Raw genomic sequence first — 16,727 nt, 5'->3', positions numbered from 1 at the left:
TGGAGGGCGAAGGTAACAGTGGTCCCCGTGGTAATCGGAGCACTAGGTGCGGTGACTCCCAAGCTAGGCGAGTGGCTCCAGCAGATCCCGGGAACAACATCGGAGATCTCTGTCCAGAAGAGCGCAGTCCTGGGAACAGCTAAGATACTGCGCAGGACCCTCAAGCTCCCAGGCCTCTGGTAGAGGACCCGAGCTTGAAGGATAAACCGCCCGCAGGGGCGTGCTGGGTGTTTTTTATATATTAGGAGAAAAGGAAAAAGAGGTGTGATATACTGTTCGGAATGATTCAATATTTCGCGTGTCTGTTTGAGACATTGCTATTGTTCTAAATAAAGTTTATTACAAAAAGAAAATCACACCTTTTGGTCCTACAGCGCAGCGTAAACACACGTCACTACAACGCGATTTTTTTCTGAGAAAACCAAGGTGTGGAGTTTGAACGGGTAGCTGAAAAACAAATATTTTATCTTTATTTAAACCTTAAATTAAATCTCATGTAGTCAGTTTTAAAACTCTGGTTTTGTTATTAACTGAAAATACCGACAGACTCAAACTTTTAGAACAAACTAAGGGTTAGATCGTCAAAAACAGAAAACACGGAAATGTCTGCGTCGCTCTGCTCGACTTTGCTGTTTGTCGGTGTCTTCGTGTTTGTCTCTGCAGGTGAGGTTTATAAACCAAACGGTGTTTCCCTCTGAGATAAAGAGGAATAAACTTCAGTCTGGTTTACATGTTACTTCCCAAACATTTAGTTTCAGAGCGTCTGTTTACATGTAGTTTCATATTGAATCAGTTTGTGTGTAAATGTCATGAGGTTCGAAGAAGTGAATTTACCCGCTTGGTCAGCGGTGCAGTTTCCAGCACAGAGACAAAAAAGTGTAATGTGTTGTAGTTTCAGGAGTCAGCATACAGCCAGAGGCCGATCTACAGAGGCGGAGTGGCATGTGCCACCTTAAAATGATCTCTTACCACCTCTAGTGCCTAGATTATTTTAGGGTGGCACATGCCACCGCAGCAATTTCCTAATGTTTTAAATCTGCTCAACATTTGGCAATAAAGCCCTTTCTGATTCTGATTCTCTGTAGATCTGTCCCAATGGTTGTATAAAATAAAAAAATGTCAGAATCATTGTTTACATTTCAAGGCATTCTACAGATAATATGTGTAAAGAAATACCTGTATTAAAAAGCTTTTTGTTCAGTGTATACAAACAGCTGTAGCTCCATAAAGGCAGCATGCAGAGACTCACAGTGTCTTATAATGAGAGGCTGCTTTCTCTCACACATTATGTTCACTTTCACTTATTTCACTGTATAAGTGTTTATATACTGTCATCCACAGTAATGTACTCATTTATTCTAGATGCAGCAACCCTTCAACCCTCTGAGTTTCCGACTTAAAATTAAACTAACTTTGACTGTCATACTGTCATAATATAAGATTTGGGAGCTTTAACAAAAAAAGCACTACTCAAATTCTATGCAGCAAAAAATAAGTAAATTTTTATAGGTAAATAAAAATAAAATAACAGCACAATTGACTGTATGAAGACATCTTGTTAATATAGAGTGATGAAGGTTGTAACTGACTTTTGTGTCAGTAGGAATAGATTAAGGTCAGATCTCTGTAGGGTGGGGTGCAGTGGTACTGTGTGATATTAACAGCATTTACTGTCATAATGATCATGTGTGTACTTTAGCATCAACAAAAGATTTTTTTTTTATTCTTTTTTTATGTATATCGTGCACGGATGTACTATAATTTAATATGTGCATACACTCCTCACTCCATCTGGCTGCCAAAGTAGTGATCAGTTGCACTTTGACCTTTAACCTCTCTGCTCTGTGTCGTTTCCTCTTTCAGACCAAAAAATCATCACAGCTGAGTCTGGACAGAACGTCACTCTGCCATGTCGAGCTCCAAATAACAACATCATCTTAGGTGTAGAGTGGAACAGAGCTGACCTGGAGACACAATATGTGCTTTTTTACCGAGATAACCTGTTTGATCCAGATGAACAGCATCCATCTTTTAAGGACCGGGTGGGTCTGCAGGACAGACAGATGAAGGATGGAGACGTATCTTTGATTCTGAAGAATGTGACGATTAATGACACTGGAACATACGAGTGTCGTGTCAAGACAGAAAAAAAACGTAGAGAGAATCAATCAAATGTAATCAAAGAACCAATTTTAAATGAAAACGCATTCAGCATCATCACACTGAGAGTTTTTGATCCTCCAGGTGAGTGAGTAGAGTTGAGTGTGTGTGTGATCAGAGGTGAAGCTGCTTCCTGGTTGTTGATGTTTGTTTCTAAAGATGTTGTTGATGAGACTTTGTAGAAAGCAGCTGGTCTGAGTGATGTGATCAGAGTGCAGTAGATAATGTCTGACAGCAGTTTGAAGAGGAAATGGATTCTGTTCTGTTCTTCACTCATCACCTACCTGACAGCTGACACCTCACACCTGTTTCTCACCTGCAGGTCAGACAGGAGGAGACACACAGGATGGAGGGAAGGAGGATGGAGGGAAGGAAGATGGAGGGAAGGAGGATGGATCTGTTGGACTGATAGTTGGTCTGTCAGTTTCTGCTGTGCTTCTTGTTGCTGCTGTTGTTGGTTTTTTGATCTACAGAAAACATAAACAGCAGAGTCAGGGTCCATACTAGCCTCCTGAGTAACTGCAGCATATTTGAAATGTCTTTAGTGTTTTTGATGATGATGATGTTTGGTAAGAGAAGCATCACTACACTACATCAGTAAAATGCAGAATGGAGTTCAACTGCCCAATATGCAAATTTAAAAAAGAAATACAAGCAGGTTGAGAACCAGGAGCTGCTGATCTGTCAACCTGAGACTGGCAGAGATTTATTAAAACAGACATATTCTTTAATATCACTGAGACTGAAATTCTAGCTTTTTTTTTTTTAATTCAGTAGGTTAATAGCACAATATGCTGTGTATTATTTGTTTAAAATGTTAAAGCCTACACTGTTTTAGTAAGTGTAAGAATATATTAGGCTTACGGTATTTTGTAAATTTGTAAATAATAATAATACTTAGCAGTAATAGTAGTAGAAAAGTACCCCGCAGCATCTCCACCACTGGTTTTATATTTTGCTAAGAAATTTGGAGTTCTGATCTACAGAAAACATAACAAAAACAACAGAGTCAGGTTTCATTCATATTAAATGGAGCATATTTTTAGATAACAGTGAAGCAAATAATTAGGTGAAAGCAAAACCGCCCAAAGACAAAAGAGATTGAGCTGCTGATCTTTCAGCCTGAGACTGGCAACAATTAAAAAAATAACTCAGATATTCTTTAAAATCTGTGGGTTTAGACTCTACATGATGACATCCTGCAAGAATAACATTCATTTTATTCTCTAGGTTAATAAGATAAGATGCTGCCAATTAGATTAAGTTTAAGATTTTACGCCTACAACATTTTACATGTAATTTATTTCAACCTTTGAGCAGGTTTTTGTAAAACTATACATAATAATAATTGTTAGTTTTTAGCAGTAGTAAGATTACACTCTTACATCCTAAACCAAGTTTTATTTCATTATATTTTGCTATGAAAAGTGGAAGTAGGTGCAGCGATATACTGAAACAAGCACACATGTAGAGTTTGTACAGTTCTAATAAGCTGAAAGTCTGTATTTCGTATGACTGCCTTTATTCTTCAGCACAGCCTGAACTCGCTCAGGCAGCTTTCCTGTATTTCAGTAGTCTTCAGGAATAGTTCTCCAGGATATTCAAAGCTTTTCTTTGGATGTTTCTGCCTTTTGTTCTCTGCTAAGATGATCCCACACTCCTTAATTAATGTTGCGCTCTGGGCTCTGGGGAGGCCGATGCATGAGTCATAGTTTTCCACTGTGTGTTTTTCTCTCCAGTTATGCTTTTACTACATGGTCGATGGATATGGTTTAGATTTACTGCAAATGCAGTTTGTTTGGGATCATTGTTATGCTGAGTAATGAATTTAACTTCAGTCAAATTCTTTCTTAATCGTGGATCAAATTCTAATATACTGTAAACTCAGAGATTAAGCAGGTGTTAAAGACAGGGTGATTAGTTTATGTAAAATGTAGTTTGTTGTTCTGGTTTATGTGCTGAAAATGGTTTTATTTGTGTATGTGTTAGACTTGTACATAGTTAAACATATATGGATCAAATAATGTTGAATCCTGGAATGGAAGCAATGAAATTTGAAATAAGGGGGTGGGAACAGGAAAAGTGTAAATTTCATCCTACTCCTTTTCGAGCACACATATTCTGTAGACATAGATATTTACATATTTACATGACAAGTTTCTTTTGTTTCTCTTGTTATTTCAATTATATTTGCATGTATGAAATAAAATGATATCTATCTATAATCTTGTGTTTATTGAATCATAATTCCATCATTTTTAACAAGATCTCCAACACTACTGCCTGAAATGCAGCTTCAAACCTTGACAGACTCTCCATCCTGTTTTACAAGAGGTGTAGAGATGAATATTTAAACCAAAACTTTCAAATGTGGATTGTGATTAGACTTCAGCACGCAGTAAATGAATCGTCTGAAGGTCCAGATGCATCTCTTGTCCTCTGTCAGGTCTTTGCTGGGTTTGGGGCGATGGTGGCTCAAGAGTTGGGAGTTCGCCTTTAAATGGGAAGGTTGCTGGTTCGAGCCCTGGCTCGGACAGTCTTGGTCGTTGTGTCCTTGGGCAAGACACTTCACCTGTTGCCTACTGGTGGTGGTCAGAGGGCCCGGTGGCGCCAGTGTCCGGCAGCCTCGCCTCTGTCAGTGCGCCCCAGGGTGGCTGTGGCTACAATGTAGCTTACCATCACCAGTGTGTGTGAATGGGTGGATGACTGGATGTGTAAAGTGCTTTTGGGGTCCTTAGGGACTAGAAAAGCGCTATACAAATACAGACCATTTACCATTTTGTTTCTAGTTCTTAAGGACATGACTTTCAGAAACAGGCCTGCTGCATCTTCTTTTGTCCTCCTCTTGTTCAGTTTCCACAGTAATTTTAAGGACGCACTTCACATGATGCCAAGATATACCAAGTTTTTGGGGATTCAATTGTCTAGTGCAAATATATTACTTTATATCTATGCAACTGTGCTGTTTCTGGAAATAAATTGTGTGTTTTTGTGACTGGTACTAATAACAAAGTGCCCAAGTTGTCTGTTGTGTTTAGACACACACTGGTTCAGCCGTGGAGCTGCTTAAATGATTCATAGGTCACTGTTAAGTGTCTTTGCAAACACAGAAAAAAATATCTTTGAAATTGTTCAAGTAAGAAGAATTGGACTGAAAATGAGTGAAGATTTTTTGTGACAATCAAACAAATTCTCATATAGAGATCAGCTGTTACAGAGTAATTACAGGCACAGAACACAAACACTGTGAAGCTCTGTGGATTATAGACGATGGATCATTAGTTGTATAATGTCCGGGATCAATTTGCTACCTGTAATTAAGTCATTATGAAATCAAACCAGAGAAAGAAATATTTTCTAAGTAGCTGCAGAGTCAGATGTTGCCTCTCTTATTACTAAAGTTTAAACCTTTCATTCTGTTTGTTACTTTGAATATGTCAAACGTCATTTACATATTGTTTATTTATTTTTTATGTGTGTTTGCTTGTTTATTGTTAATAAAGCTTTGCAAACATCGTTACTAAATATTTTAGTCTTCATTGAATGTCTATGTTGCTTTTTCTGAGCTGTTGAACCTGCGGATGCAGATTTTGTCTGAGCTGGAATCAGACAATAAAGAAAAATAAAATAAAAATAAAACCACTGATTTCTCAGGAAGAGCAAACGTTACCAAGAATAACATTCAAATAATCCTTTAGGTTTTTTGTTCTCAATGAACCTGAAACAAGCCATCCTTAAGATTCGAACACCGAAAAAAACCATCTGATAAATTGCTAAAATATTAGGCGTTGCAAAATCTATCATACTGAGAAGGAAAGGTGAGGAGGTAGGTGTGTTGATATCCAAATCTACCATAAAGTGAAGACTGCATGGAAGTAAATAAAAAGGCTTCACTGAAAGTGAAAGTGGTGAAACCACTCACAAGCCTCAAGAACAGAATGGCTAAATTGGACTTTGCTAAAAAAAAAACAGAAAAAAAAACATGAAAAAAGCAAAGTTCTGGAAAGACATTCTTTGAACAGATGAAACCAAGGTCAACCTCTATGATGGTAAGAAAAAGTATGGGGAAGGTGTGAAACAGTTAATGATCCAAAGCAAACCACATCAACTGTAAGACACGGCTGAGGCTGAGGGTTGGGCGTACATGGCTGTCAGTGGCACTGGGACTCTAGTGTTTACTGATGTGACACAGGACAGAAGCAGCTGTATGAATTCTGAGGTGTTCAGAGACATGCTGTCTGCTCAAATCCTTCTAAATCCAGTCACTTCGATTGGGCGGTGTTTCATAATACAGATGGATAATACAGTCAAAGCAACCCAGGAGTTTATTAAAGCAAAGAAGTGGAATATTCTTGAATGTTCAAGTCAGTCACCTTAACCCAACTGAGCGTTTCACTTGTTGAAGACTACATTTCAGACAGAAAGTCACACAAACAAACAGCAACTGAAATTGTACAGTAAAGGTTTGGGAAAGCATTAAAAGGGAGGAAACACAGCATCTGGTGTCATCCAGGAATTCAAGACTTCATTGTCAGCAAAGGATTTTCAACTAAGTATTAGAAATTAACATTTTATTTTAAGTTATTTAATTCGTCCAATTACTTTTGAGATCCTAAAATCAAAGGATTGTGTTCAAAAGTGCTTGATTTCCTCACATTTTTATGCAATCTTTCTGCTAAGCCAAGTGAATTAAAGCTGAAAGTCTGCATTTCAACTTCACCTAAGTTGTACTGTATAAAGAAATTAAGATGGAGGATTGCTGACTGAGTCAAAATCTGCTTTGACGTTTCTGTGAATAAATTCAAGTAATGTTCCTCTCCTAATGCTTTACTCTATGATTGACTCTGTTTTTAAAAACAACATAAATCTTTTAACTGGGGAAACAAAAAACAAGTCAAACAGTGAAAGAGGATTTTCAGTGTTAGGTTTGACCTTTGACCTTGTGAAAAGACAACATTGAAAGTCCATCCCACTGCTTCAGGTTCATCAGACCATCCCTGCCCTTATGAGTGTTAGTTGGCTTGAAGTTGAGACTTTTAGCTGCTTAAAAATAATTTTAAAAATTAAAAAGGATTAAAAAGAGATAAAAGAAACTTTATGGAAAACACAAAACCCTCACTCACAGGTACATACCTGTACGCCCATCCCCCGGACACCAAGAACCACCAATGCACCAACGATGGAGGGCACAAGCCACCAGCAGGGAGTGTGGTCGGGGGACACAGGCCCCCACACACGGTGGGCCCTGAGATGTTCCCAGACAGGTGGAGTCTAAGACCCGACCTGACACATAGACAAACAGGCACACACAGATACAAACATGCATTCCCACCCTCATGCACACATATACAAATACTCGGCACTCACGCAATGTGGAAACAAACAGAAATGGACACTGTGCACACACTCACACTCCCCAAATATCTTCTATAGCCCAGGTCCAGGTACCTTCGTTCCCAGAGGAGCAATCCGCCCCTAGACCCAGAAGATGTTACATTTTTTCCCTGGGGTGGAGTCAAGCAGACCACCCCTGGTCCTGCAGCAGCAGAGAGGCCAAGCATCCCAGACCACGACCAGACAGCCAACTTTTCCTCCCAGCCCCCCGCCCCGATCATCTACTAGACCAGGTCATCTTGGTGGCTTGGGTGGCTGTAGCTCAGGTGGCAGAACAGGTCAGCTTGCCATCGCCAGTGTGTGAATGTGTGAATGTGTGTGATGAATGGGTGAATGACTGGATGTAGTTTGAAGCGCTTTGGGGTCCTTAGGGACTAGAAAAGCACTATACAAATGCAGGCCATTTACCATCTACTAATCACAAGGTTGGTGGTTTGATCCCTGCCTGCTCCAGTCTGTGTGCCTGTATCCTCGGGCAAGATACCAACCCCAAGTTCAGTTCCACCCTTAAATAAAAACCACTGCAGAAAAAAAGCACCTAAATGTATGTTGATGACACAAGTTGTATAAAGCAGTCTGAATGCTCAAGTAGAAAACACTATATAAGAACCATTTACTAGAGTTGGTCATTACTCAGAAGTGAAACATTAATGCAGAACTTGAAACAGAAACATATAAACAGGTAGAAGTCAGGTTACAGCCTGACTGCTCATCACTGCTTCTGTTACCTGTTGAAGTTCAGGGTCTGGCTGCTGGGCTGGGGTCATCATTCACTCAGCTTTAATGTCACTCTGGGTTCTTGGCTAGCTTAGCGCTAGCATGTTGTCTGTGCAGGTGCTAGCAAAGAGCTGAAGTTGTGTTTGTGTTGTTTCTGTCCTGGAAGCATTTTTTACCTCACCATCGGATACTTTCATGGAATAAAAATAAAAGTGACGTCCAGACTGGTGTACTATGTTGCTTATTCAGCACAGTAACTGAATCAGCTGATTGCAACCAAAGCACATAAAGCGTGTTTGTTTGTTTGATTTTTCTGACTTGCGTAGAGAAACCTAAGGAACCTTTGTAACACAAATCATGACAGAATTGTAACTGTAATGTGATTATTAAATGTAGTAAAATATTGAGTTACTGACAAATATAGTGTGATCACAGGTTACTTTGCAGGTGTTGTGTTGATCAGCAGAGTACAGACTGTAAGCTGAAAGAACTTTTTCTGCTGAATGTGATTATTAAATATATTCACAGTACTCTGTCGACACACTGTTTATCACTCTACACAGTTTCATCATCATCTTAAGAACATATGTAAGTGAAGAGAATTTTTATCCACAGTTAAATGCTCAACATGTTAATTCTCTAATAAGCTGTGAAAGCATCACTGATGATCTGCTTGTATCCATGTTAGTGTTTAAAGTCCAACATCTCCCTCTAGTGGCCACATATAAATCATGTGTGAGGATGGTGTGAATGTAAATGTGAATCATAGTGTTCCAGTCAGTCATCAGTGTGTCTCTGCACAGCTGTAATTAAAATGTGTTCAGAGGGCCTCAGTGTCTGAATGGTTCCAGTTCAGCTCCATAACAGCAGCGTCCCTGGTTTGATTCCTGTGTTTCAGCTCATATCTGCCTCTCTCACTGAGGGGGACGTCCTCTACATGGACATGGATTTGTTCATCAACCAAACTACAGATCACTGAGAGCAGAGGACATTTGAATTTATTCAATGAACTAATGTCTAGGATGTTTGTGGGCATCATACACATGGATTGTAATCTCACTGGTGAAATTTAGATTATGTTACTACTTTTTTACATGTCCATGTTTAAGTCCTTGTACATAAGTTTAAAAGAACAGAATTGTGATTTATTGTTTTTTGTTTCTGAAATAAAAGTGCATTGTTACAATGTACCCTTAGATATATGTTTAAATTATTTTATAACGTAATTGTTAAAAAAAGAAAAAAGTGAGTTTCCCACCTCGGTGTTTGAACCAATAGAAAGCTGGTGCTCAGAGGAAGAGGGCGGGCTTTACTTGGTGTCAGTGACAGAAATGAAAAGAAGCTCAAATGAGTGAGAAGGACGATGAAGGAAACATCTGTGCTGTGTCTGCTCTGTAAGTAGAATCTCTGTGTTTGTTTGAATTCTTGTACTTTGACTGTCTGCTCTCCTGATAACTGACGATGGAGGAGAAGACATGAAAAACAAATCAGGCTGAATTCAAGTTCAAAACACCACGAGGACCAACTGCAGGTCTGAACTGACTCTTTATCTTTGTTCAGGAGTCGAGGAAACACAGCAGGCAGTGAAAAGCTCAAATCATTCACTCATTATATCAACACAGCTGCACAGTGGACACATGACTTTACTGGGTTATTAAATGTAACAGAGTGTCTATAGTCACAGTATAAACAGTGCACATACATATAATAAACCACCCATTATGTTCATATCTCAGGTACAATGATGATGTTCATTGGTCTGTTTGAAACGAGACATGTTTAGTTAACCAAAAGATTTCAATAAACACTGTTTTTTTAATCTCATTATTAACTCCATTAGTAAAAAATTCCACACAAAAATTAGTGCAGTGGTTTGTCTCTCACGATCATGGTTCAGTCAGGATATATCAGTAGTTTCTCGTAAGAAATGTACATTAAAACAATGTATATTGAAATGACTTGCACATAAAATATATTTGTTTTTCATGATGTTGATTTTTTAATATATTTTGTATAACATTTTATTTTTTTGGAAGAGTTATAGTTGCCAGCTTTGCACTTGTCTCTCAATTAGAAAATTGATTTATTGTGTGAAAATATTAAGTCTTTTTTAATAGAACGGAGGGCAAGATTGGTTGCAGTGGTTTGTCAGCTGTTTGTGTGGAGTTGTTCTTTATGTTCACCTCAAATCAACCTGAGTTTCATTTCTCTTTAGTCCTGATCTCACTGCTGAGCTGCACAACAAACCAAGGTCAGTAACCTTCTTCTGTCACAGTTTAAACCTGAGAAATGCTCACTGATATGACCTGATTGGGTTCATGTTTCACAATGGAGCTCATTAAAACTGATGAGATAAATGATAAAGCACAGCTCACTTTTCGTACTTGTGTCATGTCTAACATATCTTTTTTTTTTTTTAACCCTCACAGCTCGTCTGACTGTGAGTCCCAGCAGCTCTCAGTTCTTTAAAGGAGACTTTGTGTCTCTGAGCTGTGAGGAGGATGACAGCTCTGCTGGATGGACTCTGAGGAGAAACACAAGCAAACAACAGAGGACTCAGTGTGGAACAGATGGGTGGGGGAGAATAGCTGGTTCTTCCTGTAATATCAGTATAACAGCACCTCATGACAGTGGAGTTTACTGGTGTGAGTCCAGAGAGGGTCCCATCAGTAACATGGTTAACCTGACAGTCACTGGTAAGCTGAGTGTGTGGAGTTAGTGTTGATGAAGCTGTGTGTAAATGGATGAAATGCTGTAGTTTGTCTCTGTGTTGAGGTGGATCAGTGATCCTGCAGAGTCCTGTCCTCCCTGTGATGGAGGGAGATGACGTCACTCTGCTCTGTAAAACAAAGACCACTCCCTCCAACCTCCCAGCTGCTTTCTATAAAGATGGCTCCCTCATCAGGAAGCAGCCTACAGGTCACATGACCATCCAGCATGTTTCCAGGTCTGATGAAGGCCTCTACAAGTGTGACATCAGCGGTCATGGAGAGTCTCCATCCAGCTGGATCACTGTCACAGGTGACACACTCACCTGTCTGTGTTTCTGCAGCTTTCAACATTCACAATGTGACGACAACTTAATGACTGTGTTTGCTTTATTTTAGGGGAACACACCACCACACCTCCACCTACATCCACACCTCCTCCTGGTTCCACCCACATCACTCTTCCTCCTGATCTCTCTGTGTTATCATGTGTTGGATCAGTCTGTGTTGTGGTTCTACTGGTGTTACTGGTTCTGCTGGTGAGACGATGTGTTCACAGGAAACCTGAAGGTGAGACTCAGACTTCCTGATCTTTCATGTCTGAGTTTGTTTAGTAGAATAAAGTTCACATTCATTAAGATCAGTAACAACGTTCTTAAATATAATCTCTGTTTAGATATTTAATATATGTTATTCTCCGTTTTCTATCTTTTCCAAGAAGAAGATGGAGAAGATGAGATCATACACAGTACCATCAAAATATCAAATCATCCACAACAGCCAATCAAACCAAGAAGAGGTAGTGTTGCTTTCTCTTTTTGGTGGGCGTCATCACCACTGAATGTGAGGTCAAAGGTCTGTTTGTAAAATGCACCTAGTAAGCAAAAACATGATGATTCCCACAACTCTGCTCCCAAACAGCCAGTCAACAGCTGAAACAGGAAACATGTGACTCTGGCTCTTCATAAGTGTCATCTCACTGTTGTCATAGTGTCATAGTGAATCTAAAGGTCAGTGTAGTTACTGTTCATGTTGCATTACTGTGTTCATCATATAAACCAAGTGGGAGAGTTGGTTTGTTTAATCTTCTGATGAACATGTGACATATTTCACCTCTATGTCGCAGAAGTATCACTTACATATGCAACAGTTATGATTGCTTCATATATGAAATGTATATTTGGTTCAAATGTGACACAACTGCAGTTTTCCTTTAGGCCCAGTTTGACTTTAACTGATGGTGTCGGCTCAGACTCGTGTGTGTTGTGACTTTCTGGCCCACAAAACATTATCAGTGTTGTAAGTGAGCTGTAGGTGTCCAAAGCAGCTCTGACTGGACACACATGTGTTTGCTGTCTGAGTTACACATTTGTTTATAGTTTATTGTCTCTGTGAATGTCCTCACCGAGGTGTTCCTGGTTAGTCTTACAATAGTGTTCATGTTGTGAGAACATGTTTGCTTTGTGCTCTGTGGTGAAGAGTGTCAGCCTGCAGTGGAAAACGTGTCAGCTCTGTGGTCGTCCACCTGCATCTTTCTCAGAAACAGCCTCCGGTTCTTTGTGGTCACTCAGTGTTTCTCAGCAGAGGTGTTAAGATGAGAAAAAAACTCAAAAACACAGAACATCATTAAAGTTGTTGTTATTTTAAAGTAATGCATTTTTGTGCAAACTAATAAGAACTAAGATCCACTGAGATCTCACAGAGGCTCAGTGCAGGACAAATTTTCTGGTCTTCATGAGCTAAAAATCATTATTTTCTGTCTTTTTGATGCAAGATTACAAATTATAAAAATGTTTTAGCCTCTTTTAGCTCCTGTGTAATAACATCTGAACTGTTGTACCTGCAGTGATTTCAATAGTTTACTCTGCAGACATTTATTCAGCTGTGGTCTACTCAGCAGTGAGAACTGAAGACGTCGGTTATGGACAAACAACCATCAGAACAAGGAGGCCCAGGTACAGCTGCTCTTCAGCCCAGTATTAAGGCAAAATATGTAACAGACATGCTGGTCCCCTGTGTCCATTTCAAAAAAGACAACTGAGCAACTAAGTACCCAGAAATGTACTTTATACATTATTTATTCACTACTGATTTCTGTCCTTTAAATATTTTATCTCCCCCTCGCTGATAGTGCAACGTCTGCTTGCGGGACCAAGTAGTTGTCTTTAAACCACTGAGACAGTCGCTGGGTAGACTCATTGTCCCCAGAAATGACAACCATCACCGTGAGTCAACTGCAAATCTGATGAATGTGTTGCTGGGATGGGAAGAAAGTATGGAGCAGGGTGCTCAGCACAGCTGTAGAGGTCTGAGGTCATACTCTCACCCTCTTTGTGCATCCTGATGGGAAGCCGTCGATACAAAGTCATAATATGTGGCGTCATTTTCACAAAAAAATAAAATTCTCTAATAATAAGACGGAAACTTTGCTTAAATATGAGAGCGAAGCTGGAAGCAGCAAATCATTCATCTTTTAAAATGTGACTTAATGCACTTTCTTAACAAATTGTTGCAGCTCTGTGGGCTCCAGGCTCAGTTCTGTGAACCAAACAGGCACCTAAAGTGTGATTTGTATCTGAACTGGTTCCCAGTAAAGTCTGAACTGGGACTGTGTGTGATGCAGAGAGGTGGAGACTGGAGGTCTTTATTGAACTACAAAGCTTGTAATCATGTTTCCTGTTGTTTGAACTGTGTGTGTTTGTGTTCAGACTTTAAACCAGAGCCAGACGTCGTCTACTCTTCACTGAAGTAGTCCACCAGTCCAACCACTGACGTCCAGCTGCTGGTCTCTAACTGGTCCTCCCACCACCTCAGACCAGAGGAGATCGACAAAATGATAAAACATTTGTTATTGTTTTTCATTTTGCAGCAAAATAATTAATGAAATGCATCCAACTCTTACAAAAAACTGCTTTGTTTGTGGTAAGAGTGCAATTCATTGGCATCAGCAGAAACTAGAAGATTTATGATTTCTAAATTCATTATAACGCAACAAAAAACTTTTATTATTATTTTTTTAAATAAACTATCGAAACACTGATTATTTGCTTGTATCCATGTTAATATATGAAGTAAACTAGTGGCCATAGATAAATCATGGGAGAGGATGGATTTAATCTAAGATGTGAATCATAGGCTGTATCCCAATTCATGGTCTGCAGCCTTAAAGTACGCAGCCTTAACGATCCTCAAGGGCCGCGTACTCAAAGACCGCTAAGGCCGGAAGTGCGAGGCTTGTGAAATGGGACGGTCTAGCCTTTGTTGCGCTGCCCAGGTTGCCTAGCAACCATGATACTAACAGCTGGAAACGTGTCATACAGCTTTGTTTGACAGAAATGAAGGAGAAAATCTTTTGTTCATTTGTTTGTTTGTTTCTACATGAGCTTTGATCATTCTCTGTAGGATTAAGCTCAGCTATTGAACGGCGTATATTTTAAAGTAAAGGCTTTAAAACCAAGTTAGTACAAACGTCACTAATGTCAGATAACTTTGCCGACATGTGGCCAACAGTAATGTTTTAATGTTTTTCGTTATTAAACATTTGCACATGAATAAGTGACATGATATTCAGTACTTACTTAAAGTTTACTCTTCGGCCGCCACTCATCCGCCGTTTTTTCGGCAAAATTATCCACACCCACCGCCGCGCTATGCATTCTGGGATATGTTGGGCCACGAAGTCTACACCGCCACCTCCTTAAAATTCAGGGAAATGAAGGACGCATTTCAAGGCCGCATTTCAAGCAGCCTTCGAATTGGGACAGCCTTCGGCGTGCCGCTGTGACGTAATGGGCCTTGAAATGCATACTTTAAGGCTGCAGACCCTGAATTGGGATACAGCCACTGTGTTCCAGTTGGTCATCATTGTGTCTACACAGCTTTAGTTGTAATGTTACAGTCTGAGACAACACTGGCATCTCATGTTTTCTGACAGTTACATTTTAGACACTGAATCAAATAAATGAAAAAGCAACAACAACATGCATAAAACACCTTTTAGGATGAAGGTAATAGGATATAAAATTTGAATAATAATGATCCAGTTAGTCATCAGTCTCTGCACAGTTCTAATTTTCCAGTTGGAACTCATGGTGGTAGTGTTGTTATCCTGGATCAACACGATTGAAAGTAAAATTCTTTAGAGCTGATTTAAAACCAGTCTACTGACTAATGGAGAGATGTATATCTGTCATGGAAATTTTCTGTAATAAAGTCTGCAACAAGTTGTGGTCAACTTATTTATTACTGCATGCAGGAGAACGGACACACACATCAAAACACCCCAGGTTCGCAGTAATGAGCATTCTAACCTTGGGGTGTCACAGCACCCCTTTTATAACGTCGTACAAACTCAACAGCTCTTTGTCCAACCTGGGCTGTTGCTGAACAAAGAAGACTCCCACTATCTTTTCCCAGGCCCTTAATTAATGTTGGGTCTGTGTTTCCACATAACCCGCTAGTTTAGAGACTTATTCATCATGAAGAACACAAGACATAACAGAACAACCAACTCGCTAACGAGGGACGTTTTGGGTCAGAACCAGCTCTTGGAGCTCACGCTCCTCACCTGACTCCAAACCCAAATCCTTCAAAGGGCAGCTGTCCTCGTAGCCTTTTTATTGACAAACTGTTACAATACACATCACAGCAAAAGCACCTCCCCTCGTAAGACCCCTCTTGGTTACAAAGACAAGGCACTATGGGTGTGTGTAAGCACCTGTATGCATGTGCAAGAACTTGTGTGTGTGTGTGTGAACTCCTGCTCACCAAAAGGGTCATAAAAGCAGAAAGCAACATCAACTTCACAAGGGATGTGTCTGTGATAACTGATGTTCAGTTATGCAATATGCAACTGAACTCTGAGGGTCCACTGAGCCTATCGCGTCTGATTAATTCTGAGGTTGTTGCCCATTTCTCTGCGGCCTTTGCTAACTCTGTCTGTTACGATGACATCAGTAATGCACCTCTCTCAGTTGATGGCGTAGTCAACTCTTTTATTTCTACATGCTCTTCTGTTTTGGACACTGTGGCTCCAGTAAAGACTAAACGCTGTAAAACCTCTCGCCAACTCTGGCTAAATGAATCCACCCTCGCTCTTAGACGTGAATGTCGTCGAGCTGAGAGGAGATGGAAAAAAGATCAACTTCAGGTGTCCTTTGACATTCTGCATATGAGCCAGTCTCAATTTCAGAAGGCTGCCAAAATGGCAAAAACTTATTTTTTGTCGAACATCATTGCAACTAATAGTCACAATCCTCGAGTTCTGTTTAAAATCTTTAACTCAGTGGTTAATGCTTGCTCTGATGTTTCGATGGAAGCAAATAATGTTAAGAAATATACTCTAAACACTTCTTCAGTAAAGACTCAGAGAAGAGAAACACAGAGAATTCTTGCTAGCAAGGGCAGCCTCCAGAACTGAGACTCGCACTCAGAGACTGCCCCGGTCTTTATTTATATGGTTCAATGGGTGTGTGTGTGTGTGTGTGTGTGTGTGTGTGTGTGTGTGTGTGTGTGTGTGTGTGTGGGGTCCTGCTGATCAAAGGGTCATATAACATGAAAGCACAAAAGGAACATCCTTGGTCAGGAAGAGAGTAGTCTCCCCCTCACCCTAGATGGTTCACCCTAGATAGCACAGTGAGGAAGTCCAGCAGTTCATCTTAAACAAAAGGCACTTAAAGCAAGACAGACATGGCTACGTTAAAACAATGAAACAATAAAACAAGGTACGAGCTCTTTCCCATGCTGACA

General features: G+C 39.9%; 1 protein-coding gene across 2 annotated transcripts in view; it reads left to right on the top strand.

Annotated features, from left to right (window-relative positions):
• LOC147334135 (Fc receptor-like protein 5) overlaps nucleotides 1-11,569 on the top strand; it is a 37,847-nt gene extending 26,278 nt beyond the window's left edge. Inside the window, exons 1-5 of one of the 2 annotated variants that reach the window (XM_086286699.1) lie at nucleotides 9,635-9,665; nucleotides 10,487-10,522; nucleotides 10,701-10,967; nucleotides 11,047-11,292; nucleotides 11,379-11,569. In XM_086286699.1, coding sequence (XP_086142825.1) covers nucleotides 9,635-9,665; nucleotides 10,487-10,522; nucleotides 10,701-10,967; nucleotides 11,047-11,292; nucleotides 11,379-11,569 — 771 coding nt within the window. Of the gene's footprint in view, nucleotides 1-9,634; nucleotides 9,666-10,486; nucleotides 10,523-10,700; nucleotides 10,968-11,046; nucleotides 11,293-11,378 lie in introns of those variants that run through there. The other variant, XM_086286700.1, reaches the window with a different exon arrangement.
• The last annotated feature ends 5,158 nt before the right edge of the window (nucleotides 11,570-16,727 follow it).

Source organism: Aulonocara sp. 'chitande type north' Nkhata Bay, linkage group LG3 (genome assembly GCF_057382095.1).
Source record: "Aulonocara sp. 'chitande type north' Nkhata Bay isolate Kocher_YH1m ecotype deep benthic linkage group LG3, A_spYH_male_GT1.1, whole genome shotgun sequence".
Lineage (NCBI taxonomy): Eukaryota > Metazoa > Chordata > Actinopteri > Cichliformes > Cichlidae > Aulonocara > Aulonocara sp. 'chitande type north' Nkhata Bay.
Note: the sequence above shows the minus strand (reverse complement) of the source record. Positions and strands in the feature narration are given on the sequence as shown.